The 20,192-nt window shown below is 45.6% G+C and overlaps 1 protein-coding gene across 2 annotated transcripts in view; it reads left to right on the top strand.

Moving 5' to 3' along the window:
- The window catches only part of FERRY3 (FERRY endosomal RAB5 effector complex subunit 3), a 93,240-nt gene extending 73,596 nt beyond the window's left edge, over positions 1-19,644 (top strand). For both annotated transcript variants that reach the window (XM_068278361.1, XM_068278362.1), the window contains exon 14: positions 18,374-19,644. In XM_068278361.1, the coding sequence (XP_068134462.1) occupies positions 18,374-18,466 (93 nt within the window). In that variant the 3' untranslated portion in view covers positions 18,467-19,644. The remainder of the gene's footprint in view (positions 1-18,373) is intronic.
- The last annotated feature ends 548 nt before the right edge of the window (positions 19,645-20,192 follow it).

Below are 20,192 nucleotides of genomic sequence, written 5' to 3'. Positions count from 1 at the left end.
CATGCGCACTATGTTACCCCTCGTAGCTGCGTATGCAGAGCGCTAACGGCCATGGGCACAACGCTCCTGACCCACATTATTTATTACCCCTATCCTTGCGGATATGTTCATTTTATATATTTTATCAAATGGGTGCTGACTTGCCTTCAGCCACTTCGGGCCCAACATACTAAAGCTAAATACTAACCTGAAGACGCAGGAAGAGGGATCACATGGGCGTCACCCGCTGTTCCCCCAACCCTTCTTCCTGCCCGTGGGAACACGCGACGGGCAGTTCAAATAATGGTGGCACTTTGTGCGGGAGTCGAGGATCCTAAATATCCGATATGATGTAATGCCATCATTATCTCCGCGTGTCGCTAAGGGTTCTTTTCCACTACATCGCTTGCGATGGCTGAATCGCAAAACGCAAACCGCTAGTGATTTTCCAAATCGCTACGGTTTGCTTTTAACATGGGAATCGCGGTAGGTCATTTCCACTACCGCGATCCGTTTTTTATCTGATCGCGCGGTGGAACGATTATTGCCGCGATTTTGCTATGCAGTGCACAGCATAGCAAAATCGCGATCGCAAACGTCGGGAAATTGCCGCAAAATTCTGTACTTTTGCTGAATCGCAATTGCTAGCGTTCAGCACGAACGCTAGCGATTGATAGTGGAAAAGGGCCAGTGTCGTTTGGCTAATTGGGCACTCATACTTACATCACGAGACGCAGAACGTTTCCACACGTGGCTGGCCTGCGCCGATCCAGGCGGAGGGGGGCAGCGAGGGACCGATTAGCCTGAAGGCGGCTGGAGGAAGCCCCAGGTATGTAAAATATATATATATATATATATATATATATATATGAGTAATACCTGGTATAGTAAACTCTGATATAATAGAACTTCTGTTATAGTAAACCTGTTTTTTGGCCCCTGCAGTATTCTGTATCTGGCTATAGTGGAAAGTGGGTGGAGCATGCATCATACGTCAGTCAGAGAGCCATGAGCCGTGGTTGGTGGGCAGGCTGGCAGCTACTTGTAGCCTGCTTGTTATCTCCACACTACTGTGGGCCAGCGAGGATTACCTCAAAAGCACCAGCCGGTGCCGATTACTGAGGGAACTGCCTGTCATCTGTGACTTGCTTGTGCACGGCTGCAGCGCTACAGCATCATCCAGGCTGCACAGAAATGTGGACAGAGGAGCACACTATCAGTACTGTACCTGCATTACCTGGTGAGACTTGTGCTTCCTGTGCAAGCTGTTGCATGATTATTGAATGCAAATCCCTGCATATTGAGCTCTGTGCAGTGTGATCTAGCTTAGACACTGTGCTCGCTTGCTGAAGCATTGAAAAGAAAAGATCACTCCCAATTATTGACTTAAAGTGGTCTAACACCCAGCATTTCAACTTTGCTTTAAAAGATTGCTTACAGCTTATAAACTATTATGCCAGATTTTTTTTTTTAGCAGAAATTCACTGAATGGATTAAACATGACATTTTAGTGCTGCATTTAGCTAGAAATGCTCCTCGTGCTTGCTTGTTTAGTTACAAATGTATCTATCTACAATGTAACAAACAAACACTGCTCTGAGAGAACAAAGAGGGCTTCCCCGGCAGGCTTTTCAAAGGTCTATTTGTATTCCAAATAAAGATACATTTGTAACTACAGATAAGAACTGATGCGGATTCCTAGTTAAATCCAACACTAAAATGTCATGTTTTACCCATTCAGTGAATTTCTGCTTAAAAAAAAATCTGGCATAATAGTTTGTAAGCTGTAAGCAATCTTTTAAAGAGTAACTGTTAGCCCCCAAATTGAATTTTAAAACACTATTGCAATGTTTTATTTATTATATAAGTGATCCAAAAAGTCAATGCACAAGTTAAAAATAAATCTAATTTTGTTACTATCTAACCTTTTCCCCCAGCTCCGGACGCAAGCCGCATATCAGATGCTGTAGCATGCAGAGCATGCCTATGTCTGGCCGACCCCCCCTCTCCCCCCCAGGACCGGGTGCCAATATATTCTCCCCACCGCAGCTGACCGCTCTGACACGGAGAGAGAGCGGCAGCACTTACAGAGCAGCACCGCAGAGCAGCCGCCGCCGAGTCACATGTGAGAGAGATGTACGGTGCTGGCTGCTCTGCGGTGCTGCTCTGGAAGTGCTGCCGCTCTCTCTCCGTGTCAGAGCGGTCAGCTGCGGTGGGGAGAATATATTGGCACCTGGTCCTGGGGGGGAGAGGAGGGTCGGCCAGACATAGGCATGCTCTGCATGCTATAGCATCTGATATGCGGCTTGCGTCCGGAGCTGGGGGAAAAGGTTAGATAGTAACAAAATTAGATTGATTTTTAACTTGTGCATTGACTTTTTGGATCACTTATATAATAAATAAAACATTGCAATAGTGTTTTAAAATTCAATTTGGGGGCTAACAGTTACTCTTTAAAGCAAAGTTGTAATGCTGGGTGTTAAACCGCTTTAATTAAGACACAATACTATAGTATACTTTATGTGCTGGAGTGTGACAATTTCTTGATATAGCAAACGCCTTATATAGTGAAATACTTTGCCTGGTCCCTTGGAGTCTACTATAAAGGGATTCTACTACTTGACTCTTTGCATAAACTTGATGTAATTGTCAATAAAACCCTTTGAAACTCATAAAATGCTAGTAATTCTACTTCAATACACCACAGAGACCACTGACAAAAAAAATCTAAAAACACAAGTAGCAAATGTTGCGAAAAAAAAACAGTACTTGGGTCAGCACGGTGGCGTAGTGGCTAGCGCTCTCGCCTTGCACCGCTGGGTCCTCGGTTTGAATCCCAGGCAGATCAACATCTGCAAGGAGTTTGTATGTTCTCCCCATGTCTGTGTGGGTTTCCTCCTGACATTCTGGTTTCCTCCCACATCCCAAAAACATACAGATAAGTTAATTTGTTTCCTCCTAAATTGGCCCTAGACTACGATACATACACTACACAATATATTTATAGGCTGTGGTAGGAATTCGATTGTGAGCCCCTCTGAGGGACCGTTACCGTATATACTCGCATATAAGCCGACCCCCAAACTTTTACCTGATCCCCCACCCCCCCAGTGTGTCCCAGTATAGCTAGCATAGTGCCCAGTATGGGTAGGTAGTGCCCCAGTATAGCTAGTATAGTGCCCAGTATAGGTAGGTAGTGTCCAGTATAGCTAGTAAAGTGCCCAGTATTGGTAGGTAGTGCCCCAGTATAGCTAGTATAGTGCCCAGTATAGCCAGTATAGTGCCCAGTATTGGTAGGTAGTGCCCCAGTATAGCTAGTAAAGTGCCCAGTATTGGTAGGTAGTGCCCAGTATAGCCAATATAGTGCCCAGAATAGCCAGTATAGTGCCCAGTATAGCTAGTATAGTGCCCAGATTGGTAGGTAGTGCCCCAGTATAGCTAGTATAGTTCCCAGTATAGCTAGTATAGTGCCCAGTATAGGTAGGTAGTGGCCAGTATAGTGCCCAGTATAGGTAGGTAGTGGCCAGTATAGTGCCCAGTATAGGTAGGTATTGGCCAGTATAGTGCCCAGTATAGCTAGTAAAGTGCCCAGTATTGGTAGGTAGTGCCCCAGTATAGCTAGTATAGTTCCCAGTATAGCTAGTATAGTGCCCAGTATAGGTAGGTAGTGGCCAGTATAGTGCCCAGTATAGGTAGGTATTGACCAGTATAGTGCCCAGTATAGCTAGTAAAGTGCCCAGTATTGGTAGGTAGTGACCCAGTATAGCTAGTATAGTGCCCAGTATAGGTAGGTAGTGGCCAGTATAGTGCCCAGTATAGGTAGGTAGTGGCCAGTATAGCTGCACGCTCCCCCCGCGGCTACTACCTGTTTAGGCAGCGGCCGCTTCCTCTTCCCTGCTCTCATTAAGTGATCACAGCAGCGCGCCCGGCGCTGCTGCTGTGACGATGCAGGGGGCAGGAAAGTGCGCGGCTCCCTGTAGCGGTGATGTGTATTGCCGTTACCAGGGGAACCGCTCTTTTCTTGCCCCCTGCATCGTTCAGGTTAACTGAGGAACAGTTAACCTGAACTTTTGCACAGTACAGAAGGAAAACATAGAGAAATGCACCCTGTATGTGTTTAGAGAGTTTAGCCTGTCTAATTCCCCCTCATTTGTGTTTAATCACATGTTGTAATTTTATCTCTCCCCTGTGTCAGCTGACTGCCACGACAGATATGGCAGATTAGAGGATGTTAACCCTATGTCTGCTTCCATGAAAGCAGGAAGTAGAAACACTGCAGATTTATTGCGGGATTTGTATCAGCTGTAACAAAGAAAAGCTTTTTCTTTTAGAGCAGAGAGGGAGTTCTGACTTCAGGTGCGCTTTAAATCACAGTATACTCTGTACATCGCTGGGGAAGATATCGGTGCTATATAAATTATAATAATTGTGCCATTCTCAAACTTTTTGGCCATGACTATATGAAGGCCGTGTAAGGAGGCAGTTTTCAGAGGACTCAGTGTTGGGGTAAGTTTAGTGCTGTCTCCTTGACAACACGGAATTCTTCCCATTCCTACCACTATAGAAGCAGACGATACCCTGATTACCTTCCTTTATCAGATGCTATCAGACAGCATGTGATACTGCGATCCTCTTTACCCCCCCCCCCCCCCCCCCTCGCCTTCTACTGCATCACGCCTCCCCTCTGCTCCACTTCTCCCATATCGCTTTTTATCTCTGGATTTCTAAATTCCGTCCTTTTGTTTAGTGGAAGGAATTATCCCAAAACAAAGATGAAATCAGATTCCCACAGTGGCTGTAACAATGTTCCCATTGTATCCCAGTGACTGGCTGAAATTCACCTCCAGCCTGTGATTGTATCTCCTGTTACCTGGCTGTGTACAATACACACAGCGCTCATTGTTCTGCCCGCCCCCGGGACAACGTACGCCGCACAGTCAGCTGCTCGCTCGGATTAAAGGGGACCTGAACTCTTGCACAGGACAGAAGGAAAACCGAGAGAAATGCACTGTTACGCTCGGTGGTATATTCTCCACAGTCAGCACGACATGCATATCCTGACGTGAAGGAGACACGTAAGCACAAGGAACCAGGATATCCCCAGTTGTAGTGGAGGAGAGGACTGACTCCCGTAGGCGATGTGACGCACAGAGCAGGCGTGGATCCGAGCAACCACAACAATACTTAATATACAATAGATATGATATTTCTAGCGTATTATAATTACAACTATCAATGAACCTGACTAACATATGTATATATCGGCGATGAACCGATATATGACATAAGCAAGGAACACTGGCTAGGAACTGGAGCAATACAGAGAACAGGACTAGGAAGGATTCGCTACTTCTACGCAGAAGTGAGCGCGATCCACGCAAGGTAACAGGAACAGGACTAAGGATTTACTACTTCTACGCAGAAGTGAGCGCAATCCACGCAAGGTAACAGGAACAGGACTATGAAGGATTCGCTACTTCTATGCAGAAGTGAGCGCAATCCACGCAAGGTAACAGGACTGAACTAACTAAGCACGGGTGATCACGCTAAGCGCAACCTACCGAAACGTGCTGGAACCTGACTGACTGAACACAGGATATAAACAGTTCGAGTACGTATATATCAGCGACATTGATGTATTAACGTAACACGAATACAAGGAAATTAACAAACGCGCTAGTATGCGTATATATCGGCGATGAACCAATATATGATGCAAGACCAGCAAACTAACAAATACTGATAAACAGGATCAGGTCCAGAAGGACTCACTGACTCCTACGCAGGAGATCAGTGCAGTCCACATGAATTAACATTAGAACTATGAACACGGTCTGGGGCCAGAGTAGCAGCAAGACAGGCTTATGCTGGAACTATGATAGCCCATGGAGCACTGCAGGAAGCAGTCCTTTATACTGAGGTCATCCAATGGGAGCAGACATGCAGATTCCCACACAGGTGAATGATAATCAATCACAGGCTGACATCAGGAAAGGGCAGACAATGATATGCAGCCTGCCTGAAAGGAATTGCAGCTCCAGTGCAACAGACAATGTTTGCTTTCACAAAAGCATCTTAAACCATCATCAACTTCAGAGCGACTGCAGATGGAATCAATGCTCAGTGTGAGCGCAGGCAAAACTATGCAAGCAAGAAATCAAAAACTGCTTGTCTACAGTAAAACTGCAGCCAGCAGTACATGCTGCAGAAGTGATCATAACATGCACCCTGTATGTATTTAGAGAGTTTAGCCTGTCTAATCCCCCCTCATCTGTGACCAATCACCAGTATAATGTGATCTCTCAGCTGTGTCAGCTGGCTGCCAGGGCAGAGCAGCTAATTTATAAACACAGGATGTTAGCCCTATGTCTGCTTCCATGAAAGCAGGAAGTAGACACGCTGCAGATTTATTGCATTTTTTGTATCAGCTTTGTATCAACAAAGGAATGTTTTTCTTTAAAGGTTATTATGCTGTTATCTTTTACAGCAGAGAGGAAGTTCTGAGTTCAGTAGAGTCTGAAGCAGATTTTTTTACCTCTTTTTATTGTGCATCCATCATCCGCATTAAAATCCAAGTCATTGCGCCGCATCCATCACACTATGGCGAAGGAGTATAATGCTGGAGGATATGAGCGAAAGCAGCTGTGAGGCAAGCAGCTAATGTGTCTCCCCCCCCCCAGCGCATTAGTACGATCCACTGACGGCAAGCTGATAATGTCCCCCCACAGCGCATTAGTATGATCCGCTGACGGCAAGCTGATAATGTGTGTCCCCGCCCAGCGCATTAGTGGGATCCGCTGACGGCAAGCTGATAATGCCCCCCCCCCACAGTGCATTAGTACGACCCGCTGACGGCAAGCTGATAATGTCCCCCCACAGCACATTAGTACGAGCCGCTGACGGCAAGCTGATAATGTCCCCCCCAACCACGCATTAGTACGACCCGCTGACAGAAAAGCTGATAATGTCCCCTCACAGCGCATTAGTATGATCCGCTGACGGCAAGCTGATAATGCCCCCTCACAGCACATTAGTACAATCCGCTGACGGCAAGTTGATAATGTCCCCCCACAGTGCATTAGTACGATCCACTGATGGAAAAGCTGATAATGTCCCCCCTACAGCGCATTAGTACGATCCGCTGACGGCAAGCTGATAATGTCCCGCCACATTGCATTAGTACAATCCGCTGATGGCAAGCTGATAATGTCCCCCCATAGTGCATTAGTACGATCCGCTGACGGCAAGCTGATAATGTCCCCCCACAGCGCATTAGTACAATCCGCTGACGGCAAGCTGATAATGTCCCCCCGCAGCGCATTAGTACGATCCGCTGACGGCAAGCTGATAATGTCCCCTCACAGCGCATTAGTACAATCCGCTGACTGCAAGCTGATAATGTCCCCCCACGGCGCATTAGTACGATCCGCTGACGGCAAGCTGATAATGTCCCCCCCCCACGGCGCATTAGTACGATCCAGTGACTGCAAGCTGATAATGTCCCCCCACAGCACATTAGTACGATCCGCTGACGGCAAGCTGATAATGTCCCCCCACGGTGCATTAGTACAATCCGCTGATGGCAAGCTATAATGTCCCCCCACGGTGCATTAGTACAATCCGCTGATGGCAAGCTGATAATGTCCTCCCCACGGCGCATTAGTACGATCCGCTGATGGCAAGCTGATGATGCCCCCCACAGCGCATTAGTACGATCCGCTGATGGCAAGCTGATAATGCCCCCCACAGCGCATTAGTACGATCCGCTGACGGCAAGCTGATAATGTCCCCCCCCACACGGTGCATTAGTACAATCTGCTGATGGCAAGCTGATAATGTCCCCCCCATGGCGCATTAGTACGATCCGCTGATGGCAAGCTGATAATGCCCCCCCACAGCGCATTAGTATGATCCGCTGTCGGCAAGCTGATAATGTCCCCCCACAGCGCATTAGTACAATCCGCTGACATCAAGCTGATAATGTCCCCCCACAGCGCATTAGTACGATCCGCTGTCGGCAAGCTGATGTGTTCCCCCCCCCCAGCGCATTAGTACAATCCGCTGTCGGCAAGCTGATAATGTCCCCCCACGCCGCATTAGTACGATCCGCTGACGGCAAGCTGATAATGTCCCCCCACAGCGCATTAGTACGATCCGCTGTCGGTAAGCTGATAATGTCCCCCCACGGCGCATTAGTACGATCCGCTGTCGGCAAGCTGATAATGTCCCCCCACGGCGCATTAGTACGATCCGCTGACGGCAAGCTGATAATGTCCCCCCACAGCGCATTAGTACGATCCGCTGTCGGTAAGCTGATAATGTGTCGTCCCCCCCAGCGCATTAATATGATCCGCTGACGGCAAGCTGATACTGCCCCCCCCACGGCACATTAGTACGATCCACTGACGGCTGCTGCGGGAGACTTCACAAGTCTTGGGAAGCACTCGGGCTCCTGAAGACCAACGACTCTGTACTTTTCTGGTGAAACGCTGCTGCATTACAATTTTTTGGTGAAACGCTGCCGCATTATGATTATTTTCTGGTGAACCGCTGCTGCATTACAATTTTCTGGTGAAACTCTGCCGCATTATTATTATTTTCTGGTGAAACGCTCCTGCATTATGATTTTATGGTGAAACATTGTCGCATTACGATTGTTTTCATGGGGGGGGGGGGGCGTCACAGGTTTTCTCGCCTGGAGTGACAAAGTGGGTAGTAGTTCCCCTGTCGCTGTACACAACCCCCATAATACAGTATATTGAGAACGGTAAATATAATAAGCACCTCCAAAGAAAAAAATAAATGTAAAAAAGACGCTTCCTTTAATTCCTTTCCAGGCCAAGCATCTTAAGAAGTCACGTCGCGGCTGCAGCCTGAATACCGAAAAACAATATTTTAATACAATAAGCATTTGTTTGATTTTTCGCAGACAGTTCTGCGGGCCGTCGGCAGGGGGGCAGATTCATGAATCCGTTCCCAAAGCGCCCATTAAATCCCCAGCAGGCGACAGAGTGACGAAGGTGAAAAGGAAACTTCCCCCTCAGAATGTGATTTTGTCTGGTGCGACCCTCTATATTAACAGGAAGCGCAGTTCCGAGCGGCCGAACACAATGACACGTATGAGTCCACAGCTGACTGTCTGCAGAGAGAGCGCCTCCGATCTGCCCGGGGACTGCGAGCCGTGACAGTGCTTTCTAACACACACACACACACCTCCTCCTTCCCCGAAAAAGTGTGACCTAAAGTTACGTACACAGCTGTAATAACTATTGCCTGGAATGACTATGGTAGGATTAGAGTGTGAGCTCCTCTGAGGACAGTCAGTGACATGACTATGTACTCTGTAATGTGCTGCAGAAGATGTCAGTGCTATATAAATACATAATAATAATATGGTAGGACATTAGACTATGACTATGGTAGGATTAGAGTGTGAGCTCCGCTGAGGGCAGTCAGTAACATGACTATGTACTCTGTACAGTGCTGCAGAAGATGTCAGTGCTATATAAATACATAATAATAATAATATGGTAGGACATTAGACTATGACTATGGTAGGGATTAGATTGTGAGCTCCTCTGAGGACATTCAGTGAAATGACTATGTACTCTATCAAATGCTGCGGAAGATGTCAGTGCTATATAAATACACTAGCTGATTGCCCGGCGTTGCCCGGGTATGTATTTGGCTGGTGTTGGCTCCGCCCCCTTTTCTGAATTTGAACCCCAGTCACCCAATAACCAACTGTACCAGGTTTGAGGCCTGTGCCATTAACAGTTCAAGAATGGTAGCAATTAAATATTCCCCTTGAAAAGCAACAGGTGAAGTTTGATTCACTTTTGTAGGCTCCACCCACTTTTCTGAATATTAATCCCAGTCACCCAGTGACCAACTGTGCAAAGTCTAAAAACCCTGCCATTAATAGAATGGCTGCAGGTTACATTTTCCCAGTGAAATTTGTATTTGTCTCCACCCACTGATGACCCGGCATTGCAGGTGTATGTATTTGACTGGTGTTGGCTCCGCCCACTTTCTAACCCTAACACACAAGCACTCAATGACCAAGTTTGTGAGCTTTGGGGTCCTTGGCATCAAAAATTTGTATATTCCCATAGAAATTAAACAAATCAGATAGGCTGATTGTGGCTCCACCTCTCTCCAGCATTTGAACCCCAGTCACCCAATGACCAACTGTAGCAGGTTTGAGGCATCTGCTATTAACAGTGTAGAAATGGCAGTAATTTAAATATTCCACTTGAAAATCAACAGGTGAATTTTGATTGGCTATTATAGGCTCCACCCACTTCCCTGAATATTAGGGCTGGTTCAGATGGACGTCTGCGTAGCGTCGCGTCTGGGGGCGTTGCGGCGGCTGCGCGGTCAGGCTTTCAGTAGCCTTCGGTCGCGTTCCGATGCGGTCGCATTTTTTTTTTCCCCTAGGGGAACATTAGCCGTCGCGGTTGGCCGCTTTTTGTGAGCGTTCGAGCTGCCCCTGGAAGCAACATGTAGCTTCCAGGGGCAGCTCGAACGCTCACAAAAATCGGGACCCGAACGCCGCATTCGGGTAAAAGCGCGCAAAAGCTCGGTGTAAACGCTCCCATTAACTTGAATGGGAGCGTTTACCGCGACGTTCCGCTCGCTTGCGGTAAACGCTCCGCAAGCGTCCGTCTGAACCAGCCCTAAATCTCAGTTACTCAGTGACCATCTGGGCAAAGATTGGGAACCCTGAAATAAACAGTGTAAGAAGGGCTGCAGTTTACACTTTCCCTGTGAAATTTGTTTTTGGCTCCGCCCACTTTTTGTAACCTGGACACAAAGTCACTACTCAATGCCCAAGTTTGTGAGTTTTGGGGTCCTTGGCATCAATAATTTGTATTTTCGCATGAAATTAAACCAATCTGATTCACTGGGCCTGATTCACAAAGCGGTGCAAACTTTTTCGCGGACTTTTGCGCGAGCAAAAGTCCGCGATCGCGCGAATCGCGGCACTTTGCGCACGCAAAAGTCCGCGAAAAAGTTTGCACCGCTTTGTGAATCAGGCCCTCTGTTTGTGGCTCTGTCCCCTTTTCTGAATTTGAACCTCATTGACCCAATGACCAACTGTACCAGGTTTGAGGCTTGTGCCATTAACAGTGCAAGAATGGCAGCAATTTTAATATTCTCCTTGAAAAGTGACATGTGATTTTTGATTGGCATTTTTAGGCTCCACCCACTTTTCTGAATATTAATCCCAGTCACCCAGTAACCAGCTATGCTAAGTTTGAGAACCCTGCCATTAACAGTGAAGAAGGACTGCAGTTTACAATTTCCCAGAAAAATCTGTTTTTAACTCCACCCACTTTTTGTAACCTTGACACACAGTCACTACTCAATGACCAAGTTTGTGAGCTTTTGGGTTCCTGGCATCAAAATTGTGCTAATGGAAGCAGTTTATCCAGCAAAGAAATCTGGCTGTTTTTGGCTCCGCCCCTTTACTGAATTTGAACCCCAGACACTTAACGACCGACTGTAGCAGGTTTGAGGCCTCTGCTATTAACAGTGTGAGAATGACTGCAGTTTCAATATTCCCCTTGAAAATCAATAGGTGAATTTTGATTGGCTCTTGTAGGCTCCACCTACTTTTCCGAATATTAATCCTAGTCACCCAGTGACCAACTGTGTGAAGTTTGGGAACACTGCCATTAACAGTGTAAGAAAAGCTGCAGTTTACATTTCCCCATGTAAAAAGTTAGTTGTTTTTGGCTCCGCCCACTATTTCTAATCTTGACATACAGTCACTTAATGACCAAGTTTATGAGCTTTGGGGTCCTTGGCATCAATAAGTTGCATTTTACCATTGAAATTAAACAAATCTGATTGGCTGTTTTTGACCCGCTCCCTTCAGAATTTAAACCCCAGTCTCCCAGTGACTAACTGTAGCAGATGTTAGGCCTCTGCTATTAAGAGTGCATGAATGGCAGCAATGTAAATATTCCCCTTGAAAATCAAAAGGTGAATTTTGATTGGCTGCTGTAGGCTCCACCCACTTTTCTGAATATTAGTCCCAGTCACCCAGTGGCCAACTGTGTCACGTTTGAGAACCCTGACAATAACAGAATGGCTGAAATCAATCTAACAAATCTGATTGGGTGTTTGTGGCTCCACCCCTTTAGTGAATTTGGACCCCAGTCACCCAATGACTGACTATATCAGGTTTGAGGCCTCGGCCACTAACAGTGTAAGAATGGTAGCAATGTGAATATTCCCCTTGAAAATCAATAGGTACATTTTGATTGGCTATTGTAGGCTCCACCCACATTTCTGAATATTCATCCCAGTCACCCAGTGGCCAATTGTGTAAAGTTTGGAAACCCTGCAATGTAAAAATTTAGTTGTTGGCGCCGCGCACTTTTTCTAACCTTGACATACAGTCACTCAATTATCAAGTTTATCAGCTTTGGGGTCCTTGGTATCAATACTTTGTATATTCCCATTGAAAAATAAACAAATCTGATTGGCTGTTTGTGGCTCTGCCCCCTTTCTGAATTTGGACCCTAGTCACCCAGTGACCAACTGTACCAGGTTTGAGGCATCTGCTTTTACCAGTATAAGAGAATAGTAGCAGATGAAACATTCTCTTTGAAAATCAAAAGGTGAATTTGTATTGGCTGTTGTAGGCTCCACCCACCTTCCAAAATCTTAATCTGTCACCCAGTGACCAACTGTGCAAAGTTTGAGAATCCTGACATTAACAGTGTAAGAATGGCTGCAGTTTATATTTTCCAAGTAAAAGTTGTTTTGGCTCCGCCCACTTTTTGTAACCTGGACACACAGTCACTCAATGACCGTTTGTGAGCTTTCAGGTTCCTGGCATCAAAAATGTGTGAATGGAAGCAGTTTATCCACCAAGGAAATCTGATTGGCTGTTTGTGGCCCCGCCCCGAACCCCAGTCACCCAATGATCGACTGTAGCAAGTTTGAAGCCTCTGCCATTAAAATTGTAAGAATAGCAGCAGTTTAAATATTCCCCTTGAAAATCAATAGGTGAATTTTGATTGGCTTTTGTAGGCTCCACCCATTTTCTTGAATCTTAATCACATTCACCCAGTGACCAAGTGTGGCAAGTTTGAGAACCCTGCGATTAACTGTCTAAGAATGGCTGCAGTTTACATTTTCCCATTTAAAATGAACGGCTGAAATTTGATTGGCTGTTTTATGCTCCACCCACTTTTCCTGGATTTGTAACCTTGGTCACCAAGTGACCAACTGTGCCAAGTGTGGGGACTCTGGCTTGATTACTGTGAGAATGGCAGCCTTTTACATTTTTTCCATTGACTTGAATGGGTGGAATCTGATTTGCTGTTTGTAGCTCCGCCCATGTGTGCAGGGGGGACCCAAGACCCCCAGAACATATCATCCCAGGTAGTAAGGGATCTGCATACCAAGTTTCGTTCAAATCGGTCAACCTGTTTTCGCGTGATACACACACACACACACACACACACACACACACACACACACACACACACACACACACACACACACACACACACACACACACACACACACACACACACACACACACACACACACACACACACACACACACACACACACACACACACACACACACACACACACACACACACACACACACACACACACACACACACACACACACACACACACACACACACACACACACACACACACACACACACACTTTTATATATATAATAATATGATGGGACATTAGACTATATGACTATGGTAGGATTAGATTGTGAGTTCCTCTGAGGACAGTCAGTGAAATGACTATGTACTGTGTACAGTGCTGCAGAAGATGTCAGTGCTATATACAGTGGGTTGCAAAAGTATTCGGCCCCCCTTGAAGTTTTCCACATTTTGTCACATTACTGCCACAAACATGCATCAATTTTATTGGAATTCCACGTGAAAGACCAATACAAAGTGGTGTACACGTTAGAAGTGGAACGAAAATCATACATGATTCCAAACATTTTTTACAAATCAATAACTGCAAAGTGGGGTGTGCTTAATTATTCAGCCCCCTGAGTCAATACTTTGTAGAACCACCTTTTTCTGCAATTACAGCTGCCAGTATTTTAGGGTAAGTCTCTACCAGCTTTGCACATCTAGAGACTGAAATCCTTGCCCATTCTTTGCAAAACAGCTCCAGCTCAGTCAGATTAGATGGACAGCGTTTGTGAACAGCAGTTTTCAGATCTTGCCACAGATTCTCGATTGGATTTAGATCTAGACTTTGACTGGGCCATTCTAACACATGGATATGTTTTGTTTTAAAGCATTCCATTGTTGCCCTGGCTTTATGTTTAGGGTCGTTGTCCTGCTGGAAGGTGAACCTCCTCCCCAGTCTCAAGACTTTTGTAGTCTCCAAGAGGTTTTCTTCCAAGTTTGCCCTGTATTTGGCTCCATCCATCTTCCCATCAACTCTGACCAGCTTCCCTGTCCCTGCTGAAGAGATGCACCCCCCGAACATGATGCTGCCACCACCATATTTGACAGTGGGGATGGTGTGTTAAGAGTGATGTGCAGTGTTAGTTTTCTACCACACATAGCGTTTTGCATTTTGGCCAAAAAGTTCAATTTTGGTCTCATCTGACCAGAGCACCTTCTTCCACATGGTTGCTGTGTCCCCCACATGGCTTGTGGCAAACTGCAAACGGGACTTCTTATGCTTTCTGTTAACAATGCCTTTCTTCTTGCCACTCTTCCATAAAGGCCAACTTTGTACAGTGCATGACTAATAGTTGTCCTATGGACAGAGTCTCCCACCTGAGCTGTAGATCTCTGCAGCTCGTCCAGAGTCACCATGGGCCTCTTGACTGCATTTCTGATCAGCGCTCTCCTTGTTCGGCCTGTGAGTTTAGGTGGATGGCCTTGTCTTGGTAGGTTTACAGTTGTGCCATACTCCTTCCATTTCTGAATGATCGCTTGAACAGTGCTCCGTGGGATGTTCAAGGCTTTGGAAATGTTTTTGTAGCCTAAGCCTGCTAATAAATTTCTAAATAACTTGATCCCTGACCTGTCTTGTGTGTTCTTTGGACTTCACGGTGTTGTTGCTCCCAATATTCTCTTAGACAACCTCTGAGGCCCTCACAGAGCAGCTGTATTTGTACTGACATTAGATTACACACAGGTGCACTCTATTTAGTCATTAGCACTCATCAGGCAATGTCTATAGGCAACTGACTGCACTCAGATCAAAGGGGGCCGAATAATTATGCACACACCACTTTGCAGTTATTTATTTGTAAAAAATGTTTGGAATCCTGTATGATTTTCGTTCCACTTCTCACGTGTACACCACTTTGTATTGGTCTTTCATGTGGAATTCCAATAAAATTGATTCATGTTTGTGGTAGTGATGTGACAAAATGTGGAAAACTTAAAGGGGGCCGAATACTTTTGCAACCCACTGTAAATACATAATAATAATAATAATAATATGGGAGGACATTAGACTATGACTATGGTAGGATTAGAGTGTGAGCTCCTCTGAGGACATTCAGTGAAATGACTATGTACAGTACTATGTACAGTGCTGCAGAAGATGTCATTGTTATATAAATACATAATTATAAAGCTTGGCTCTGAAGTGGTTAAATAAAAACACAGGTGGGCGATTGAGAGAAGGTTTATTAAAAGGGCCACAAGAGAACAATTAAACTCAATTATAAGTAATAGTAATGATCCCGTGCCTACATAGCTTCCTAAGGTTAATCCTCCAGGATCCTAAACATTAGCACAGACCATGTGACCAGCGCCTCTTTATTGGTCACATGACTAGGCACCGGATTGATCCCAGATTGACCTCATTAAAGAGAAAAGTTTATGTTGGTCTCTTTATGTGACGTGTTTATCCTGGGCACAATCCCAACCCCAGTCACACTATGGACTGCATTAAATCACATGGGCTTAGGGCCCGCCTCACACTGAAGTGGCAAACGGATCCGTGAGAACGGCTCTGATCAGCGGTCGATCGGATCAGTTTTCACTCCGTTTCCATTCCACTGCTTCCGTTCCGTTTCCACACATTGGCCTCAATTCACTAAGCTTAACTCCTGTCTTTAATAACTCTTCTGAGCTGTTTTACAGTTATCACAATTATATCACCATGGTGATAACTGTAAAACAGCTCAGAAGAGTTATTAAAGACAGGAGTTAAGCTTAGTGAATTGAGGCCATTGTCCCCTGACGCAACCCCCGGACCCCCATCACCAAAGTGGATTTTTCTATCTAGAACGGTCCGCTCCATCACTATTGTGAAGAAACGTTCCGTTTTCTCATTGCCCCCAATGCAGCGCTAAAGCTTCCGTTTCCGTTCCACTGGGCTCAGCTGTCCTGAAAATTTGGTGCAGCAGGAAACGTGCGGTTCGTTTAGCGTATCGTGCGGAACGGATCCATTTGGATGGATCCATTGGTTAACATTGGATCTGTTAGGATCCATTCCCTTCCGATCCAGGAACGGAACGTTTTGTAACACAAGTGTGAACCGGGCCTTATACATTTCTTGTCTTGTATAAGAATTTAGTATCATTTTGAGGGTGGAGGTTATTATTAATTATTGTATTGATAAAGCGCCAACATATGCAGCGAAGGACAATAAATATATACAATGATACAAGGATGACAGACATAACAAGGTTATACAACATAGGACAAAGTTATACAAGGCAAACAGTACAGGATACATGGTCATGTGATTTAGGCTGGTTAGGTAGGCCCAGTAATACAAGTACAGGTTGGCTGAGGTTAGATTGTCAATCAGAAAGTGGTGAAAGTTATTGAACGAAAGGAGAAGAACTTGAAGACAAAACTGACCCTAGTTGTGTAGACTACGCAGTGCACTATGTAACCCCTTGGTTGTTGAGAAAAGGGCTTGCCCTAGACCAGGGGTCTCAAACTCGCGGCCCGCGGGCCATTTGCGGCCCTCGATACAATATTTTGTGGCCTGCAGCAGCAAAAGCTTCCTTATAGTTCGCTTCAGTGCTCCCAAGTAATCCGCCGCATCCCCGCCGAGGGCTGCAGAGCCCCCAAATTGTCCGGGGGGCAATCCGCCGGCATTTCCTGGAAGGGGCAGAGCTTTCAGCTTCAGCTCTGCCCCTCCTGACGTCAATCGCCGCATGGATCGCTGCCTCTCCCCGCCCCTCTCTGTGAAGGAAGAGTGAGAGGGGCGGGCAGAGGCGGCGATGCGCCACAATTGATGTCAGGAGGGGCAGAGCTGAAGCTGAAAGCTCTGCCCCTTCCAGGAAATGCCGGCGGATTGCCCCTTGGGCGATTTGGGGGCTCTGCAGCCCTTGTTTTGCGGCGGGACACGGCAGATTACTTGTAATGGGAGCACTGAAGCGACCTATAAGGTAAAATAGGCAAAATAGTTTGATTCAGTGTGAATTTGATTTTGAAATAAAAATCAATGCAAGGGGGGGTGGGGGGCGGTTGCTGCTGATTGTGAAATCCCTTATGCGGCCCAGCCTCATCTTGACTTTGCCTCCTGCGGCCCCCCGGTAAATTGAGTTTGAGACCCCTGCCCTAGACTGTTGGAAAGTCCAGTGGGAAACTTTGGTCAGGCCCTCAGAGGAAGTGGGTGGAGCTGTCCTCTACATTGGTCTTTCTGTTCTACTCTAACCTCTTTCAATACAAGGACAGCCATGAAAACTAGTCCAGCCTGACCGGGCATACAAATATAGTTGGGGATGGCCTGGCAGGCAGCGGCGTAAGGACTATGATGCTGACATCTATTGGAAATCGTCATACAGTGTGTGGGCAGACAATTCCTCTCACTTCACTTGTCCTTTAAAGAACACCCGAGGCGAAAATAAACTAATGAAATAAACAATGGTATCTATCTTCCTTCTCCTAAAAATGACTTTTTAAGATATTCCACAGTTTTATTTTATGATTAAATCTACTTTTTAAGTTTTAACTGTTTTATAGTTTTTTTTCAATGACACATTCATTGAAGTATGCCAGAGCTAATATCTATGAACTACTGATCCTTTTATCTCTTTCCTGCTCTCAGAAGCCATTTTCTGCTAGAAAAGTGTTTTATAGTTGGAATTTGGAGGGTAACACTATAGTCACTTCCTGTCAGAGTCAGGACTGAGTCAGCCACTTACATACCTGATATTTAACTCTTTCAGGCAGAGAAAGAGAAAAAGGAATACTGCCTAGTTATTTGTGTGCTAGGCACTGTACATGCACGTCTATCTCATCATGTCACATGTCAGTTCGGGTATCCTTTAAGGAGGCAGAGGTGCTTGCTGCTTATTATTGTGTTAATAAAGTTTGGAAGGTTTTGTTATTACACAACATATTGCTGAGATTGTCATCTGCTGATCATGTGACGATCATGTGACTTCTCTTTTCACAGAATATTTCAGAGGAAATGTTTTACCAGCTGAGCAACATGCTTCCCCAGATCTTCAGAGTGTCCTCCACCCTCACCTTAACCTCGAAGCGCTGAGATCCCTAGGACTGCCCTCCAGATCATTGGCTATCATCCGCATAAACTGATTTCCGATACGCAACCCCATTGAGAGCGGCGCGGCAACGCCGGAAAGAATGCTGTATGTCTGATTGACAGATGTCGCCGTCTAGATAGAGGATCATAGATTGCTGTCTGCGGATCATGGATTGTCGTCTTTGGATCAGGGATTACTGTCTTGCGTCAGTAATTTTATAAGAATAATGATTTTGATGCGGAGCCAGGTCATCCTCTAGGCAACCTAGGAAGATGCTTAGGGCTTGGTGGTGGTCCAGAGGGCATGAATGGCACATCCTCCGATTCTCCTTATCTGCTTCTCACCTAACCGGAAAGGTCATGTGGCAAAGCAGGGAAGCCAAAGCTGGTAGGGCTGTACGTCACCCTAATCTATCTCTATGCCAACCACAGAACAATGAAAGTGTCACCTTTTGAAGTTGGACATCACCTGCTCGCTTAAAGGACACCTTTAATATTTTATGTTCCCCCACGGGCCAGCGCATTTTTACTCTACCTGTCCACTGTCCCCCGAATGTCCACTGTACTTCCACATTGGCGTCCCACATGGCTGCTGGCGTTATAGCACGTGGTTTACGCATGTGCAGTCACCCCCTTCCCCCCCATGTGCTATATACCGGGAGTCGTGTGGGGCCAGAATGCAGAACTATAGTTGAAATTTTGGGGACAGTTTACAGGTAAAGAATAAGTGCGCGGGCACTGAGGGGGGGGGGGGGGGTCAGCGGCCGGGGGTTTGTCGCGTTTGTCACTTGTGATTATCGCACGCCAATACTGCCGCGCACCCAATCCAGCATATTGGCCTAAGTTTTCCCGACATGTCTGTTCAATACATTCCACCAATTTTGGCACAAAATTAGTCGACTCGCGACTCGCGCTCTTGGCGGTACGGATTTTTCCTCCGAATCGATAATTATCAAACCAGATGGTCGATTGGCCTCCAAGTTGATAAATGTTTGGCCACCTTTAGAGGTAAAGGATCATTAGGGCAGTCGAGCATCCAGAAGGGTCTGAAGAAAGACGCAAGATGACCATATCACTAAACTGAATCTGTACATAATAAAACACTCTTTATATCACCCTTTATATTCGATAATGACAATGCTGTGCGCTGGTTCCAAATAAAAATTACTCTGTACATGGAATATTTTTTTTATTAATTATTGTAATGTGATTAAGTTGGTAAACTGCCTTCTCATCTGATCTCATTTTATTCCCAATTTTAAAGTAGTTAGGATTAAAAAATGATGGTAAACTGCTCATCATTGCAAGATACTTTGATGGTGATTTACTAAGGTGAGGGAGTGGATCGCACCTCTTAAGGTGGCCACACACACAATACAGCAAAATGATCCGATTTTACGGCAATTCGATAAAAACGATCGGATCTCCCGAAAAAGTCGAAAGGTTTTTTTTTCATTCGACCGAAAAATCTGATCGGATTTCCCGGTTTCTTCGATTTTTATTGATCCGGAATGCCAGATATTTTTCTTCAATCTTTCTAAAGATCGTATGGTGTGTGTTAGATTGTCAGTTTATTAATAGACACACCCTAGCAATTTTGTCAGAGTTTCCAATCATTTTTATCATAATTGTGGAAAAATTGAGCACAGGTGTGTGGTACTTTGGTCAGATTTTAGTCAGAAAAATTGATTGCAATTCTTAAATTTAACAGATATTTAAAAATTGTCTG

This window comes from Hyperolius riggenbachi, chromosome 3 (assembly GCF_040937935.1).
Source record: "Hyperolius riggenbachi isolate aHypRig1 chromosome 3, aHypRig1.pri, whole genome shotgun sequence".
NCBI classification, from domain to species: Eukaryota; Metazoa; Chordata; class Amphibia; order Anura; family Hyperoliidae; genus Hyperolius; species Hyperolius riggenbachi.
This window is presented reverse-complemented; position numbering and strand designations above follow the sequence as displayed.